This window comes from Salmo salar, chromosome ssa15 (assembly GCF_905237065.1).
Source record: "Salmo salar chromosome ssa15, Ssal_v3.1, whole genome shotgun sequence".
Classification (NCBI taxonomy): domain Eukaryota; kingdom Metazoa; phylum Chordata; class Actinopteri; order Salmoniformes; family Salmonidae; genus Salmo; species Salmo salar.
The window spans coordinates 30,844,628-30,863,695 of NC_059456.1; the positions used below are offsets into that span (position 1 = coordinate 30,844,628).

General features: G+C 43.8%; 1 protein-coding gene and 1 pseudogene across 2 annotated transcripts in view; one reads left to right on the top strand and one right to left on the bottom strand.

The window, feature by feature from the left end:
• The first annotated feature begins 505 nt into the window (after window positions 1-505).
• Window positions 506-2,769, top strand: id2 (DNA-binding protein inhibitor ID-2). The gene is given in 3 exon segments (NM_001141410.1): window positions 506-943; window positions 1,407-1,470; window positions 2,312-2,769. Coding segments are annotated over 2 exon segments (444 nt in total). The 5' UTR covers window positions 506-544; the 3' UTR covers window positions 1,452-1,470; window positions 2,312-2,769.
• A 530-nt stretch (window positions 2,770-3,299) lies between these two features.
• The window catches only part of LOC106571256 (kinase D-interacting substrate of 220 kDa B-like), a 58,199-nt pseudogene continuing 42,430 nt past the window's right edge, over window positions 3,300-19,068 (bottom strand). The window contains exons 21-29 of the transcript XR_006759147.1: window positions 18,681-18,825; window positions 17,371-17,533; window positions 15,508-15,686; window positions 14,678-14,913; window positions 13,861-13,987; window positions 10,254-10,391; window positions 8,857-8,955; window positions 8,372-8,602; window positions 3,300-6,724 (exon numbers count right to left, since the gene is read on the bottom strand). The product of XR_006759147.1 is annotated as a kinase D-interacting substrate of 220 kDa B-like (transcript). The remainder of the gene's footprint in view (window positions 6,725-8,371; window positions 8,603-8,856; window positions 8,956-10,253; window positions 10,392-13,860; window positions 13,988-14,677; window positions 14,914-15,507; window positions 15,687-17,370; window positions 17,534-18,680; window positions 18,826-19,068) is intronic.

Sequence of the window (19,068 nt, forward strand, 5' to 3'; positions counted from 1 at the left end):
AGAAACTGAGCACAGCTTAGCGCATTGTGAAGTAAACTCACTCCAGATGAGCTAGTGGCCACGAAACCCTGCAATTTCCCTCTATGGAAAATAATATAGACTAACAATAGCTGGAACTTGGAAATGTAATAGATGGTAAAACATCCAACTTAATTGTATCTGCGTAATTACGAGGTAGCCTACATTTGGCACATGGATGTGCTTTCATTTAGATCAGAAATACAGACTCAGATGACTTCAAAACAGATTTTCACAAGGGCCCGCCAACCTCATCTCGCAGGTAACAGAGAATAGCATCACTTTAGTGCGCGCCTTCACATAACTTGCTCAAGAATGCGGAAAATATGGGAGGGATGTAAAAGATCTTCCGCATTTAAACCAATACTGTTGCTTGGGATAGTGATTGACACTTCTAGGTAGCCAATCGACGTGCATTTCGCCCTGATGTGAGACAAGCCCCGTTCACGAGCCTTTATAAGAACAATTGACAACGTGCTGACTGATTGTACACGGCAAAGACTAGCCTAAAATACCGGTTTCTTTCATGCTTAATATCTTATCGCACTCAACTGTCGTCATGAAAGCAATAAGCCCGGAGCGGTCTATGAGGAACAACATCTCCAACTCATCGGAACATACCCTCGGCATCTCCCGGAGCAAGAGCCCGATGGATGACCCTCTGAGTCTGCTGTACAATATGAACGACTGCTACACAATGCTGAAGGAACTCGTGCCCAGCCTCCCACAGAACGGGAACGTCAGTAAAATTGAGATATTGCAGCATGTTATAGACTATATCTTGGACCTTCAGATTGCACTGGACTCTAGCTCGTCCCTCTCCAGCTGCCAACATCAGCAGCAGCGACTGGGACAGGGACAGGCAGCATCACCCAGGAATCCCCTAGCAACCATCAACTCAGACATCAGCCTCATCACCTTTCAGGTAAAAATAGAATCGAATAGGTTGATTTTTCCAATAAGAGGGCTTCTGTTTTGGAGTGGTTCGGAAAAAGAAATAGACGGAACCATAGTAGGCTACACAGATTCTAGCGTGTTCAGTTGGAATTCCTATATTTGAATGGATCCCCTGAATCCTATGACATGTACAGTATCAATGTGGCCTAGGTAATATATGTTTATATGCTTACTTTAATTAAAGGCTTTTAGAATATATCTATTTTTTACATTATTTCCAAAGCAGTCTGCCTATTTGGCTTCTCATAAAGCTTTTTCATTTGACTATGTGCCACTGTTGGTTATTGTACACATGACAGCTTGGTGGTGAATGAAAGTAGCATCAGCCCAATAGAGATCAGATCACTGCAACTGTACTAACTCAGCAATGCCAGGAGCCTCTCTCTGCAAATGGTCATATTTAACAGTGGTTGTCTTGCCTGTTTTTACAGTCAAGTGACCACTTCCCCAAAGGGACGGAGACTCATGACAGCTAAACTCTCCTTCACAGAATGGGTAAGTGTGTCCTTACTGCCATTATTGTATCCATCATTTCTATGTGGAATGGTCATTTTGTTCATTAGGAAAAAACAAGCTGCGCTCAAATGGGTCCAAACTACACTGTCCCGATAGGAGAATGCTTTTTGGTTCCATGTAGAACCCTCTGTGGAAAGATAGAACCCAAAAGGGTTCTACCTGGGACCAAAAAGGGTTCTCCTATGGGGACAGGCAAAATACTCATTTTTAGATTCTAGATAGCGTTTTTTTTTTTGTGTATTAGGTCATGGATACTTGGCATAAGTTGCTCTTTGAAAAGGGTAGTCTATGTGAAGTGTTATATTGTTGACTAAGATATGACATCACTGTAGATGGAATAACCTATCATGAAATAATAGTCTCTGGCTACATAAGACAGACTGGCTACTCCAGTCAGTGGTTGTGGGTTCTGAAAACAACCGGTCTGTAGATCATTTGCAGAGGAAAAGCCGGCGCCTGCCAGCATCATTATAGCTATAGTATAGTTCCATTTCCACGTTGGACTTAGAGGTTGACAGGATGTTGCTTATTCCTCCGTCGACGCCTCCATCTGGTGCTCAGGGACTGCCCAGTATTTCAGTGTTTGCATCCCAAATAGCACCCTATTCTCTATGTAGTGCCCTAAGGGCCCTGGTTAAAAGTAGTGCACTACATAGGGAATAGGGTGCCATATGAGATACACCCTCACCAGTATTTCAGTGTTTGGTTAAAGTAGAAAAAGAAGTGCGTCTTCCTCTCAGGCGCCATTCTGACTGTCCAGTTCCCCGTCTGTCCTTTAGCTTGGCTTCTCTTTAAACACGACCCTCTTTTCTCTTCCCAGTCTCTGACAGGTGTGTTTTAAACAAGACCTCATGTTCCCCTCCAATGGCTGGCTGGATTTCCGCTTGATTTAACTTTCATTTGTCTTCCTAAAAGGAGATATGTGTTGTTGTTGTTTTTACTTTTTATTTATCTACTGGCCTGGCTGATATCTTTTCTTCCAACTGAAGAATGATTCCTCAACAATGATGGAAACACAATGACAGACTGACTGAAATGACAGTATTGAAACAAGATATCTTTCCACAAGAGGAGATAGCCTTTTCTTTTGGAAGTGGCACATTACTACAGACAGACTAATGGTCAGTCGATGTATATAAATGTTAAGACAAAATCATGCCTGTATAGTAGCTGATTTGTTGCAGAGAATATAAAGATGCATTTTATTGTACTGCGGCTTTCAAAGAAATGTTGTAAATTGCACTTTTATACAATAATAAAGTATATTCCTTATACTGTACGTTATGTTAATATCCATATTACGTTATAATACCTGACCTTTTTCAATCTTTTAAATTACTGTCACTATACTTTCTCTTACAGCAAAGGATGGTGCAACTTCCCTTTAACTTGCTTTTAAATGTATCTGAATGGAGTCAGATTAATTAGGAAGACGATATCACAAGGCTCAATGCATTGCAGTACTAATCTTATCTAGTTATCTAGGCTGGTGTGCTGGCATGCCCAGATCCATCTAGTCACTCACTGGTGGTTCTCTGTAGCACAGTTGGTAACACATGGCAGCTCCAGGATAGTGGGTTCGATTCCCGGGATCAACCATACGTAAAACAATTTATGCACGCATGACTCTTAAGTCGCTTTGGATGAGAGCGTCTGCAAAATGGCACATCATATTTTTGCATGGGGGAGCACGCCTCCTGCTGGCCGACGTTAAGAAGGAAGTGCTGTATGAAAGTATGAGAACACTTAGTGGTTCATACGTATAATGTCTCATTTCTTTGTGAGAACATACAAGAGGCTAGACTGTAGAAGGTCAACATCCAGGTTTTATTTTTCAGTCAGATAACGTCTGACGGCACCACTCCCTTCTTTCCCTTCATCCGACTGGTTAAGACACCATACAACATCACTGTGCATGCAACACATAGGAGAGCACTCTTTGATATTTGCAAACTCATTTACGCATGCAATGTACAGTTCATTAGGTATGCATGCAACACCAATCTGTGGCCAGATTTGTGAATCGGACGCCATTAAGTGTACATTTTATATCTGCTTAATTAAAATGTACATTTAATGGCATTGGATTCACAAATGGGGCCTCTACTATTGGCCTCTACTACTGTTACGGGAGGAGACAGGCCCTGACAACATGTAATAAACCAAATTACTTTACACCCACTGTTCATTACAAAGCAGCATACATACAGTCCCATGTATCATATGGCGAAGAGTCAGCAACTGAATTTTGCAGCGATCAATAACTTTTTCTGAAGATTACTTCTCGTTGTCAATTTGTTGTTAAATTGCTATTGTTGTCGCATATTAGTGTCAACGTCCCTCCCTTTTATCCAACATTTTTGTTCGTGTTGGCAGGAGATGCAATCCCAAATGGCACCCTATTCCACCGATAGCGCACCACTTTGGACCAGGGCCCATAGGAAGGTAAAATAGTTAAAAGGCCGGTGGCTTTTGCAATGAGACGAATAGTTCAGTTGACTCTCCTCCATGTCATTTGCTGAGACACGACAAAAACAGATCCCACGCACAATTTTGTTCATTTGGCTCACGTGTTCATATGCATTCATTCTTCATCTATACCAGGTATCTTCTCTTTTACCCACCCACAAGCTCAATACATCACTTGTTGACACACATAGGCAGCAGCAGCTAATATTAACACTGTTGAGGCATGCTTGTAGCCTGGTCCCAGATCTGTTTGTGCTCTTGCCAGCTCCATTGCTCATTGTCAAGCCATTAGCATGACAAGGAGTTGGCGAGATGGCACAAACAGACTGCCACCCAGGCCACCATGCTTGTTGTAGTGCAAAACAATAAACAGATAGTTAGTCAGTCACTGTACGTAGTTAAGTTATAAATTATACTGCACTGTAAAAAATGGGACGGCGCTGTTAAGTGCTTTTACTGATTGGAATGATCAAAATTTACGCTTTGGTTCATTCAATTTCTATCAATTTGTCTGAAATCAACTAACGAATTCGTCAGATCAATGTGATTTTTTTATTTGAAAATTGCTTTCAACGCCTCATGCACATTGAATAGCGGTAGGGGCAATGTAGCAGCGGCAGCCTATCAGAAGAGTTACCGAGGCGTGGCTTATTGGGGGGGCGTGGCCTTCAGTTGGTTATTTTTGCCCACCCCTGAGAGTGAATGTCATTCCAGTTGAGGTGGTCTATTGTATTTGTTATTCAAACTTAATCTTGTACACTGCCATCATCTGTAATGATACTAAAGCACCTGATAATGTTTCTTTGTGATGGTAGCCATTGCTTGGTTATGATACTGTGGTTACTAAATGTGAAGGTCTTAAGTTTGGAAACATTATTTTAAAACATCTTATTTTCTTATTTTATAGGTTGTTGATTTAAATTGCTTGTAACACAATTGAAGACATTTGGATAGGTAACTCCAAAGTAAAAATTGAACTAGGAACAAGATGAAAAATATTGGTTGTATTGTCAAATATTGTTAAATATTTTTTGTATTTGTTATATTAAGTTTAACCAAAGGGGAAATGTAGGTATAGTGTTGAAATAAACAGGTTACAACTTCAAATATAATGAAATATAACAGTTGGCATTGACTCATATATTTGTCATAATAATGTTGTTTTTACCAGAGGTGAAGTAAATTAGGTTGATCTAAAGATCTTTTTTTACAGTGTACGTAGCTAGCTACCTTCACCTCCAGAGGAGAACATCTACGGTTAGTAGAGGTCACTTCACTTCGCTTTAGACAATACAAATACAGAATACAACATCTCAGTGAGCTACCTCTACTTAGTAGCCTGGTGAAACCAGACTGACCGCTGCGCTCTCCTGTAACACATGGTGAGGTTGCCAGATCAGGCTGGTTTAACAAGGCTATCTACTTAGTGCACACCAAGCACTAACATCATTTATTTACCCATTTAGCTAGCTACGGTACCTTGCTACGCATGCATTGTCAGATTACCACACCAAACATCTACTGACTAAGTGCTCTCCTGGGTATGAGATGGGCGTGGGGCTCACAGGATGCTCTCGCGCTCCTCTCCGAAAGTGACGGTGTCAGAGGACACGGTGGTGATCTCCGGAGGATCCCCGGGGTTCAGCCCCCTCTTCAGGTGCACCACGCGCACGTTCTCGTTGTGCGGGCCGGGCTTGGTGGTGGTACTGGTGGTGCCGGAACCCGTGGAGACAATGACCTCGCTGATGGAGGAGGAAGTAGGGGTGGAACAGGTGGTGTCGGTGGACCCCACCGGAGCCCTCTGTCCCTGGCAACGCTGCTGGTTCCCCTGCTGCTGGGCATTGGTGTTGTTGTTGAGGGTGGTGTTGCTGGGCGTGCGGTTGAGGTTGTAGCTCTTGGACGAGGGCCAGCTCTCTTCGGGGCTGCTGGCCAGCAGGCTGCACTGGTCCTCGGAGCAGATGGACATGCGGGCCACAGCTGGGTCCTGGAGACCACTCAGGCTGCTGGGCAGACCCCTCTTACTGGCTGCCCGGCTCTGGCTGTCCTCCTGGTCCAGCTCGATCAGGTTGGCCTGCTCCAGCTGGGACAGGTCAGCCTCCTCATCCTGCAGGGAGTGGTTGGGCGAGCTCTCGTTGGAGCGCATGCCGGAGTCAGACGAATCCTTCTTATCCAGCATGGCGTCAGACAGGTATTCTTTACCCTTAGCCAGAGCCAGGGAGGATGCTTTGGGGTCACCTGGCTTTTTCGCATCCCCCAGGAGAGGAGCGTCGGAGTTCTCCGAATCCTCGTCGTCGCTGGTGAGCTTCTGGTAGGGCAGCCCGCCGGTCTTCATCTTGAGGTCGGCTGCTCCCTGGAACAGGCCGCTCCCCCGGTCACTGGACCCGGGCGCCTTGCGTCCGAGCAGGTTCTTGGAGGAGCCATGGTGGTCCTGCTTCTCGTCCTCCTCTGTGATGGGGTCCAGGGGTGCTTCGGCGGTGGTGAAGTCCGGGGCATCCACGGCGGGAAGCTTGGAGGTGCTTCTCTTGGTGGTAGCCTTGTCCTTGGTTTTGTCCTCAGAGCTGGCGGAGGTCATGAACTGGTTTGGGTGGGGCTGGACGGGCTTCTCTCCCCCGCCTCCGCCTACCTCCAACGTGGCCATCTGGGCGATGTACTCCTGGTAGGCGTTGCGGTACTCCGACTGCTGCTTTTCCGTCAGCTTGACGATGTCGTTGGACGACTCCTGGGAGTTGAGGCTGGACATGCTGGGGGTGCGGTGGGTGGGGGCCTAGGGAGGGGGACATGGAACATTACATCTCCTAGATCTGTGGTCTAAGTACATATGAAGGCTATCATTTAGTTTACATAAAGGCCAACGGCTTAATTCATGGTTTTGTACATATACAATACTAGTGCAAAGTTTGGACACACCTACTCATTCAAGGGTTTATCTTTATTTGACTATTTGCTACATTGTAGAAGACATCAGTGAAGACAGTGAAGACATCAAAACTATGAAATAACACATGGAATCATGTAGTAACCAAAAAAGGGTTAAACAAAACAAAATATATTTGAGATTCTTCAAAGTAGCCACCCTTTGCTGACAGCTTTGCACACTCTTGGCATTCTCTCAACCAACTTCATGAGGTAGTCACCTGGAATGCATTTCAATTAACAGGAATGTCTTGTTAAAAGTTAATTTGCGCATTTGCTCAAACAGCTCAAACAAGCAAGAAACGACAATCCATCATTACTTTAAGACATGAAGGTCAGTCAATCTGGAAAATTTCAAGAACTCTGAAAGTTTCTTCAAGTGCAGTTGCAAAAACCATCAAGCGCTATGATGAAACTGGCTCTCATGTGGACTGCCACAGGAAAGGAAGACCCAGAGTTACCTCAGCTGCAGAGGATAAGTTCATTAGAGTTACCAGCCTCAGATTGCAGCCCAAATAAATGCTTCACAGAGTTCAAGTAACAGACACATCCCAACATCAACTGTTCAGAGGAAACTGCATGAATCAGGCTTTCATGGTTGAATTGCTGCAAAGAAACCACTACTAAAGGACAACAATAAGAAGAGGATACTTTCTTGGACCAAGAAACACGAGCAATGGGCATTAGACCGGTGGAAATCTGTCCTTCGATCTAATGAGTCCATATTTGAGATTTTTGGTTCCAACCGCCATGTCTTTGTGAGAAGCAGAGTAGGTGAACGGATGATCTCAGCATGTGTGGTTCCCACCCTGAAGCATGGAGGAGGAAGGTGTGATGGTGTGGGGGTGCCTTGCTGGTGACACTGTCTGTGATCTATTTAGAATTCAAGGCTCACTTAACCAGCATGGCTACCACAGCATTCTGCATCCCATCTGGTTCGCGCTTAGTGGGACTATCATTTGTTTTTCAACAGGACAATAACCCAAAACACACCTCCAGGCTGTGTAAGAGCTATTTGACCAAGGAGAAGAATAGAGTGCTGCATCAGATGACCTGGCCTGGGATGGTTTGGGATGAGTTGGACCGCAGAGTGATGGAAAAGCAGCCAACAAGTGCTCAGCATATGTGGGAACTACTTCAAGAGTTAGAAAAGCATTCCTCATGAAGCTGGTTGAGAGAATGCCACCAGTCAGCAAAGTTGTCATCAAGGCAAAGGGTGGCTACTTTGAGGAATCAAAAATATAAAACATATTTTGATTTGTTTAACACTTTTTTTGTTTACTACATGATGCCATATGTGTTATTTCATAGTTGTAATGTCTTCACTATTATTCTACAATGTAGAAAATAGTAAAAATAAAGAAAAACCCTTGAATGAGTAGGTGTCCAAACTTTTGACTGGTACTGTACATAGCTACACAGTTCCAGTCTTCTGTCAATGTAATATAATGATGCAACATAGACCTCCCTACAATGGAAGAGACCACCAGTCACTCACCATCCATGTGTTGTTGCTGTGCCTGGGAGGCTCGTCCAGTCCCACATTGCTCAGTTCCTCAAAGCTCAGGTTGAAGCTGTACATGGGTGAGTTGGCGTCGAGGTTGGCGGCGCCGGCGTGGGGTGGGGCGACCTGGCGCCTCGGTTCCCCGTGGCCCACCACACTGCTGTCTACCTCGCTGGGAGCCTCCTCATGAAGCACCTGGCTCTCCACGTGACGCATCTCCAACACCTAGAGGAAGAGGAGGAAGAGGAGGAGGAGGAAGAAGAGGCGAGAGAAGGCAGAAGAGTAGGAGGGAAAGGAAGAAGAAGAGGAAGAGAAAGTAGAAGAGGAAGTGGAGGAGGAAGTGAGAAATACGGCTGGGCTAATGAGTAATTACTGGGTTAAGAAGTAATTGATAACAGCAGTGTCCAGTGTTAAAGCTATTGGTAAATCCACTACAAAAGAAAAGAACAGGCAAGAGGCAAGTTTAGGGTTAAACTCACAGTTCCTCTGAAGAGCTGCCAGTCTCCAAAGTTCATTTTCATTTCATTCTTCAGCTCATCAATGTTGCACTGGGTCAGAACTCTGCCATTCACATTAGCCTGAGAGACAAAGAGGTGAATGAGACAAGGAAGAGGATGTTAATGGTAGAGAGAGAGAGAGAGAGGTTAATGGTAGAGGAGGTTAATTAGAGAGAGAGAGAGAGAGAGAGAGAGAGAGAGGAGGTTAATGGTAGAGAGAGGTTAATGGTAGAGAGAGAGAGGAGTCTAATGGTAGAGAGAGAAAGGAGGTTATTGGTAGAGAGAGGAGGTTATTGGTAGAGAGAGGAGGTTATTGGTAGAGAGAGAGAGAGAGAGGAGGTTATCGGTAGAGAGAGAGAGAGAGAGAGAGAGAGAGAGAGAGAGAGAGGAGGTTAATGGTAGAGAGAGAGAGGAGGTTAATGGTAGAGAGAAAGAGGAGGTTAATGGTAGAGAGAGGAGGTTAATGGTAGAGAGAGAGAGGAGGTTAATGATAGAGAGAGAGGAGGTTAATGGTAGAGAGAAAGGAGGTTAATGGTAGAGAGAGAGAGCGAGGAGGTTAATGGTAGAGAGAGAGAGGAGGTTAATGGTAGAGAGAGAGGTTAATGGTAGAGAGAGAGAGAGGTTAATGGTAGAGAGAGAGAGGAGGTTAATGGTAGAGAGAGAGGTTAATGGTAGAGAGAGAGAGGTTAATGGTAGAGAGAGAGAGGAGGTTAATGGTAGAGAGAGGTTAATGGTAGAGAGAGAGGTTAATGGTAGAGAGAGGTTAATGGTAGAGAGAGGTTAATGGTAGAGAGAGGTTAATGGTAGAGAGAGGTTAATGGTAGAGAGAGAGGTTAATGGTAGAGAGAGGTTAATGGTAGAGAGAGAGGTTAATGGTAGAGAGAGGTTAATGGTAGAGAGAGGTTAATGGCAGAGAGAGGTTAATGGCAGAGAGAGGTTAATGGTAGAGAGAGAGGTTAATGGTAGAGAGAGAGAGGTTAATGGTAGAGAGAGAGAGGTTAATGGTAGAGAGAGGTTAATGGTAGAGAGAGAGGTTAATGGTAGAGAGAGAGGTTAATGGTAGAGAGAGGTTAATGGTAGAGAGAGGTTAATGGTAGAGAGAGAGGTTAATGATAGAGAGAGGTTAATGGTAGAGAGAGAGGTTAATGGTAGAGAGAGAGGTTAATGGTAGAGAGAGAGGTTAATGGTAGAGAGAGGTTAATGGTAGAGAGAGGTTAATGGTAGCGAGAGAGGTTAATGGTAGAGAGAGAGAGGTTAATGGTAGAGAGAGAGGTTAATGGTAGAGAGAGAGGTTAATGGTAGAGAGAGAGGTTAATGGTAGAGAGAGAGGTTAATGGTAGAGAGAGGTTAATGGTAGAGAACTCTCTCTCTCTGCTCACCTTCTTAATGGTGGCAGTGTACTGGGCCAGCATGCTCTGGTCGATACCCTCGATCTGTTTGACACGTTCACACACTGTGTCTGTGTTCATGGAGCTCAGGAGGATGGCCGGGGTCCCCGACACCACCGAGGCTGAACCCTGACACACACACACACACAACCAGGTCCAGAACACACCGTCAGCGACCAGATAGAGGATTCAACCAACAGGTAAAACATGGCTTATTGGTTAATACAGTATGGGTTCCATTTGATGGAGGTCAAGATTACATTTCTCAAAGTTATCATGTGCTGTACTCATCAATAGTAACCTCTGCCCATTTGAGTAGAAATGCAATGATACAAAATATAATAGAATTGGAATTCCATGCTGAAACATTGTTGAAATCTGCAAAGGTAACACAGGAAGGCCCAGTGAAAGGGGAGAGCAACATGAAAAGAATGTAGGCGACATAAAGCATCAGTAGGTATGAGAGAACTACAATATGATTTCATCTACAATGGGTTGTTGATGAGTGGCGCTATCCTGAGGGTGAGTGCAATATGACAATGGGGTTAGAGGTTAGGTCCAAACCAAACGTTGTCAGTGAGTGGATGAGAGAATACTGTAGGGTAAAAAAACAAACTTGGATGTAATCTGTGACGTCACTTCCTGCTATCTACTATTACTACTAGGCTACTCACTAATTCAGGAGTTAGACCATACCCTCTTAGAAAAAAGCTTTCCAAAAGGGTTCTTCGGCTGTCTCCCCATAGGAAAACCACTCTGTGGACCAGGTTCTACATGGAACCAAACGGGTTCTCCCCTAGTACCAGAAAGGGTTCTACAAAAGGTGGGAATAGCCGAAGAATAGCCGAAGAACCCTTTAAGGTTCTAGATAGCACCTTTGTTTCTAAGCGTGTAGAAATAGAATCACTAGAACAGCTCCTCAGACCATTGACTTGACTTGAATGAGGATGTCTGTTCTAGTAATTAACCGGTAAGTGATACACACCCAGTATCACAGTAACGTTGAGGATGGATAGAATGCACACAGCAATACATGGTGCAGGATTATTATTCACTTTTCAAACAGGTTAGTTTTAGGTCTTTATGAAACCACAGGCTATATGCTCAACGTCACTGACTCGGAGTAGGAGGGCGGTCTTCATAAGACAAGTCCACTTTGATGAGGTGGAAGAGGGTGGCGTGTATGAGGGTTTAGGTAAGGAGAGTTCAGCTAGAAGGGCCAGACGAAATCAAATGTTTGAAATGCTTATAGAGACTTGTACAAGTGTTACAGATCTACAATGTATCTTACAAAGTTACAAAACATCTGTAATTGTAAATAGGTCTTAAATAGTATGACAGAAGCAGATCAAAGATTTCACTAGTCAGCGGCCTTGTAGCATCACTTAGTGCCCTAACAAGGGAGCTACACTAGTGTCGCTGAAGCTACTATACTGGATGTGTCGTTTTTTGCCGGCGTGAGCAGAATACACGCCACTTTATCAACTGTTCTCGGATGTGAGCCGCACGTGACAAAAATATCATTATAAACTGGTGGTTCGAGCCCTGAATGCTGATTGGCTGAAAGCTGTGGTATATCAGAGGTATGACAAAATATTTATTTTTACTGCTCTAATTACATTGGTAACCAGTTTATAATAGCAATAAGGCACCTTGGGGGTTTGTGGTATATGGCCAATATACCACGACTAAGGTCTGTATCCAGGCACTCCACGTTGCGTCGTTCCTAAGGACAGCCCTTAGCCGTGGTATATTGGCCATATACCACACCTCCTCGGGAACAAGAGCTGAGCTGTACCACTTCCACCCAGGTTTCATTGACATGAATGGGAGCTTCTCGCGCTCCGCAAAAAGGTATTACTCCAGTGTAGCATGCCTGTAACTCCTAGTTCCCATTCAAGAGAGTGGGCTAGAGTTTCCAAGGTGCATGCTGGGATTACAGAGGTCAGATCCCTTCCGAAGGGGGTCAGTTTGTCGGTCTAGGTCTAGTTAGGAGGAGTTAGAGAAAACATCTGAATGGATTCAGTACCTGCTTCTTTTTCAAAGACGGTACCTTAAACTGCTTGGAGGGAGGAGAGAGAACGAGAGGTGGAAAGAAACAGATGGAAAGGTGAGGAGGGAGTGACTACAGCAGGTTTCCATCAGAGAGGGATGTGAGGAGAGAACATTAGGAAGACACACAGATGCCAACATTATCATCTTAGAGGAGAAAAAAACATTAGGGAGACATACATATCTTCAAGACAGGACATTGAGAGAGAGTGGAGAGAGGAAGAGAGTGGAGAGAGAGAAAGAGGTGAGAGAGGGCATGCCTTCATTGTGAGGATGAGAATAATGTTTTTGATGTCTCTGAGGCGTTCAGTGTTGTTTAGGACAGTTGGATGCTGTAATAGCAGGGTCAATGTTTCTGTGTTTCTAGTTTCTCTGTGTGTTTGTGTCTGTGTACAGAGCTCTAAATGATCATTTTTCATTGGTAGCACTGGTGCTCCCAACTTAAAAAAGTTAGGAGCACCACATGAAATCTAGGCGCACCACATGAAATCTAGGAGCAGATACAGCCTACACAGCCTATATCGGGCCTATATGAATTTTAGCTGCTTTTGAAGCACATGTTGAGCCCTAGAAACTAACATGTAACATTGTAAAGAAATGAGGTTATTATAAAAGCTACAATTTTGATAGGAATAACAAAATAATATGTGGAATATTAGGTTTCTACATTGTGTTAAAGCTCTATTTTCCTATTGAGATGGATTACATTGAAAAGTGTACACTGTCTCTTAAAAACGTCAGATTTGTGATGACAACACGCAAGAGATATGTAATTCATTCATTGATCACCTGAGAAAGCTGTCCCTTTTCCTATCGGTGACCCCAAATGTTTGGATATACTGGTAAAGTTACCAGGTTGTTAGCTAGCTAGCCAATGAGGTAATTTGACTGAACAATGTGTAAACAAATGGTTAACTCACGAGTAGTTTTAGAACGGCCCACGACATGGTTTATGAATGTAAAAGTCGGTCCTGGCGATTTGCTACAGATTCAAATGTTGCCCCGGTAATATGGGTCAAATCTTTTGACCTGGTTGGGCTAGAAGCAAGCCGTTTTCTCTGTAGTAATGGTGCAACCATAACCCTATCGAATCAGCTTTTTTCTCTAGGGCACTCATAAACTTTCAGTACAGGGAAGCCTTATCACTACAACAATTATCTGGGAGATTTGTTTCCTAGTCGCACAGTGCTTTCAAAATAAAACTACTGGTCGCACAGAAAAATATTTGTCGGATATGAGACCAAATTCGGTTGCACTTTAGAGCCCTGTCTGTGTGTGTGTGTCTGTGTGGAAGGGGGGATGTCTGACAAAGAAAGAGAAAGGGAGAGTGGAAGCATGTTTCTGCAATAGGGGTTATCTGGTGAGATGAACGTCTCTGATAGAATCCGAATCGAAATGTTCTGATGTTCAAACAACCCAAATCAGAAGGTTCAAACAAGCATATGTAAGCTAATGAAATCTGAAAGGACAATCATTTCTCTCTCTATAACATGGCTATACATCCATTCTAGATGAACTATCTCTACTCACTACCTCTAATACTTACGAGTCCACTGCTCGGATCCCGGGGAAAGCCACTTTTAAGTGGGAATGGGCGTGGTGGAGGGAGCATGAACAGGGAAACTGCCCACATACTGGCGTGGCAGCTGGTAAACATGATGGGGAAAATATGGCTGGAGGGAGGGGAATACCAGGGAGAAAGGAAACACATTTAACATGGCGTGAAATAAATAAAAAATACAACACTTAAATATGAAACCAGCGTAACAATTGAGGTGTCTGATTATGAAATACAGACTGAAGCAAATTAAACAGTCACAGCATGTCAAATACATACATACATGCGTATGTATGTATGTATGTATGTATGTATGTATGTATGTATGTATGTATGTATGTATGTATGTATGTATGTATGTATGTATGTATGTATGTATGTATGTATGTATGTATGTATGTATGTATGTATGTATGTATGTATGTATGTCCAAACAAGGGGTCACACAGTACAAACACCTCATCATGTTACAGCACAGAGACTTCAACTTAAATGGGAACTATAAATAACAAGACAGCTCTGCAAATTATAAACCAGAAGTGTCCCACAAAGTGAGAAGGGGGACGATAACAAGGTGGGAAATGTAGGCAAAGGAATGTGTTGAGGTTCAAAGCCCTTTGTTTTATTACAGAGGCCGTCAGTGATCGCCTACCAGACAGCATACGACTGAATGAGTTAACTGACACGAGCCAGACGATTTACATGTGAAACTTTGGTCATTCCGTTTCGAACCAGGCCCTTCTCAGTCCTATATGGAATAGCAATGTCCTTGGCGACATGAGGGTGTTCTTCCTCATACACTCACCCTGTTATAGAAGGGGTGCTGGGGGCCAGCCATACCACTGTAGTTGCTGCTGTGGGGTGGTAGGGACACCAGCCCTGGGGAGTTGAAGTGGCCGTTGAAGGAGGTGGAGGGGGAGCAGGCGGACATGCCTGACTGCTGGCTGTAGACGGAGGTGGGGCGGAGAGCGGCTTCCTGCAGGGGCAGGCTGGGATAGGTCACCGCTCTGATGCTCATCTGTTCCCTGGCAGCACGCACGTCTGGGGGGGAAAGAAGAGACAGACAGGTAAAGAGAAATGTGTCATTAAATGTTAGAATGTAATTTAACTCTTAAGTCTGGAAAGAAAGTTGGATCTGCACATAGACATGAAACCATATGACTTACTGTAACTGTAATGACATCCAAAAGCCAACAGTTCAGATTGCCTACATCATATCGACAAAAGGTTCTGGCCTGACTTGTGTGGAACCCTAATTATTTGACACAGACACAGCTAGCTATGCTCACCCTCACCTGCAGCATGCACGTCTGGGGGGAGAGGAACGCAGATATACAGAAATTGAAAGAGTTTAAATAAATAAAAATGTAAATACAAAGAGTTGAAATACAAAGAGTTGAAATCAAAACAATTGAAATCAAGAGTTGAAATACAAACAATTGAAATCAAGAGGTGAAATCTAAAATACTGACATTAACTCATCTGACAAATTCATGATACATTCCAAAATCTGCAAGTTGTTATTCAAGTTGGAAAGAGAATGGATGCCTGCATAATATTTCCAAAACGAATTGGAATTATTTGTGTGGAACCCTGATTATTGAGTGACACAAACACAAATACGCTCTCCCTCACCTGCGATGATCTCTCGTAGTTTGGGGTCGAGGTTGACGGTGCAGGGTAGGAAGGTTTTGATGTCGCGTGCATTGAGGACGGGCGTCCGAGAGGAGAGGAACACCTCGAAGCTACGCACATCCCCGTCAATCTCCAACAGGGGCTCCACGTCTTTAGTGGTCGGAATGTTCTTGGAGATCCTAAAACACCAGAGGTAAGACTGAAGCCTAATGAAGACAGGCGAGGAAAGAGCTATAGCTCTTCTACACTGAAAGGTTGCTTCTTTAGTTTGCCATTTTTCGCAGCTGACCAACAACAAAATGTAAATACAAAAAACATAAAATATATCTATATCCAAAAACGGGGAATAAATTGCAATGAGGAAAATGTCATTTTCCTTTCTAAAAAAAATTATTCTGTGAGCTTCATGGATTAGAGTCTTTTGAATGACATATTATTGTATTTGGAGTGACAATGAAGGAAATTTAAATCATTTCAGGGGCAAAAACGTGAATAGAACATAAGTCATTCATTATTTTCGGCAACACCCTTTTACACCAAAAACCACCCAACTTTATTTTGCAACGACTAAGCTTCTGTCTGAGAAGTAATTGACATTAAAAATACAATAATCCAACCAATGGGATGCAATTATAATGACGATTCAACCTATTAAACTAATCCTTATTGCCCAGTGACTAATCTGACTGTTTCATCACGTCAGAGTTTTTGTGTGTTCCAAATGGCACCCTGTTCCCTATATAGTGCACTACTCTTGTACAAAAGGAAAAGAAAGGGGGATACCTAGTCAGTGGTACAACTAAATGCATCAACTGAAATGTGTCTTCCGCATTTAACCCAACCCCTCTGAATCAGAGAGGTGAGGAGGGCTGCCTTAAATCGACATCCACGTCATCGGTGCCCGGGGAACAGTGGGTTAACTGCCTTGCTCAGGGGCAGAACGGCAGATTTTTACCTCGTCAGCTCAGGGATTCGATCCAGCAACCTTTCAGTTACTGGCCCAATGCTCCTAACCACCAGGCTACCTGCCATAGTGCACTATATAGGGAATAGGGTGCCATTTGGGATGTAACTGTCTTAATGGATCAATGGGAGTAAATGTATTCCTTCTTCTATAATAACTTTTCCACTGTGTCTTTTTGTGAAAATGTAGTTCTTCTTTGGCCTCACATCTTCAGACAGATCTTTCAAAATTAAATACAATCCTCTCGCATGCAACTAAACACTTCCTAAGTTCTATCATTTGGACAGGTGTTTCAAGAAGATCTTTTAAGGTTGGGGATCTACAGCATGCATACCTCTGCTAGATGGTCTTGAGGGTGGCCCAGTGTTATAGGGGTAGAGTGGGACTACAGTATATTACCTCTGCTAGATGGTCTTGAGGGTGGCCCAGTGTTATAGGGGTAGAGTGGGACTACAGTATATTACCTCTGCTAGATGGTCTTGAGGGTGGCCCAGTGTTATAGGGGTAGAGTGGGACTACAGTATATTACCTCTGCTAGATGGTCTTGACGGTGGCCCAGTGTTATAGGGGTAGAGTGGGACTACAGTATATTACCTCTGCTAGATGGTCTTGAGGGTGGCCCAGTGTTATAGGGGTAGAGTGGGACTACAGTATATTACCTCTGCTAGATGGTCTTGACGGTGGCCCAGTGTTATAGGGGTAGAGTGGGACTACAGTATATTACCTCTGCTAGATGGTCTTGAGGGTGGCCCAGTGTTATAGGGGTAGAGTGGGACTACAGTATATTACCTCTGCTAGATGGTCTTGAGGGTGGCCCAGTGTTATAGGGGTAGTGGGACTACAGTATATTACCTCTGCTAGATGGTCTTAGATGTAGTTTTGCAGGGTCTCTACATTACCTCTCGTAGATAGTCTTGAGGGCGGCCTGGTCAGGGATGCCTTCAGTCTCCTCCAGGAACAAGATGAGCCAGGAGGTCCTGTAGGGCCATGTCTCAGTAAGGTTGATCCACGATGCCAGGCGGTCCCAGTTAAACATAATCTGATTTGCCCTCAGCAGACGACCTATAGACAGACCAGCATTGTGTAAGTCAGACTGGACAAAACTAACATGCTTTCCTCAATAAAATTATGCCATAATCTGTATGGTCCATTGTGGTTCATGTAGTAAACTCAGTGGGTAAACTTGTGGTAAACAAAGTGTGTGTGTTAGCTTAGGATTTTCATAAATGACATCCCTAATTTAAAACGTTGATACCAGAAGAAGGGGTGTGTGGCTAAAAGGCACTATAGACGTCTCTCTCCAGAATGCGCTTTGTGTGCATTCATTGTTTCATTGTGTGAATTGTTTGCCCTTTTTCTCATGTTTATTTTTTAAATATATTTTGCTTCAACATGCATAGAAGTACAAATGTGCACTGTGCACAAATGTAGGCCTATAAAAGTTCCCATTTGGGCATGTCTGAGAGTAGGCCATTTCTTTAACTCAACACCACTTATGACCAGCCGAGCCTCTTAAAGTAATTATTTTGTCACCTCACACAGAATGCCAACAGAGTGTTGTACATCCATTGTGAATGACCATAGTTCCTCACTGTATTTGAAAAATATTTCCAATATCAGACTTCTCGATGGGCTTAAGTAACCTCTGCGCCTTGGTGTGAAATAGCAACATATTGTTGACCCCATATCTCCAGTGGAAACGTCCTAAAATAGGCTATCTGAACACTTCTCTGAACACAAATACAGCTGTCTGGGAGACAGTGAGGGCCCAGTTGAAACAATGCTGCAAGTTTACTATAGCAGAGCTCAAGCCAGACAGAGAGAGGCAGAGAGAGATTAACGCTATTGACTGAACCAAATGCCACGTGTAGCAAATGTGATTTATAGAGGATATATTGTCATCAGAATATTTTCTTCTTCAAATATAATTTTGGATCTGGTTGATATTTCACATATTTTCAGCAGATCCGAGGGTCATGGCCACCGAGCGTGATCCGACCCGGGATCCAAGAAATGTGGAACCGACCTGTTCGGATCTCAGGTAATCGGGTTCGGGTATATCTGTGAAGACCTCTAGTGTGTGTGTCTGTGTGTGCGCATGTGCATGCGTACATGCACACATATGGGTGTGTGTGTAGGTGTGTCCATATGTGTGTGTGGACGCGTGAGTCAACGTAGGTGTGTGTGTGTGTGTGTGTGTGTGACCCACCTGTGACAGAGACGATGTTGAGCAGCCTCCTCATGGTCTGGGGGCTGATGTCACTGAACCAGTCTTCTGTCACCAGCAGCTTGCTCAGGTCAAAGGACATCTGCCGTGTCACCGTCCTCTGCATCTGCCGTCTCCGGTATGTGTCCTATGCAGAGACATATGGTTGGGCGGTATCCAGATTACCAAACCGAGGTGTAGGGTATTACCGGAAGTGCACAAAAGGGACGCTATTTACAAAAACATATATAACAATAACATATATTATAATAATAGATATATGGTTGGGCATTATATACACAGTGCATTCGGAACGTACTCAGATCCCATCACTCTTTCCACATTTTGTTAGGTCACAGCCTTATTCTAGAATTGATTACAACTTTTTTTT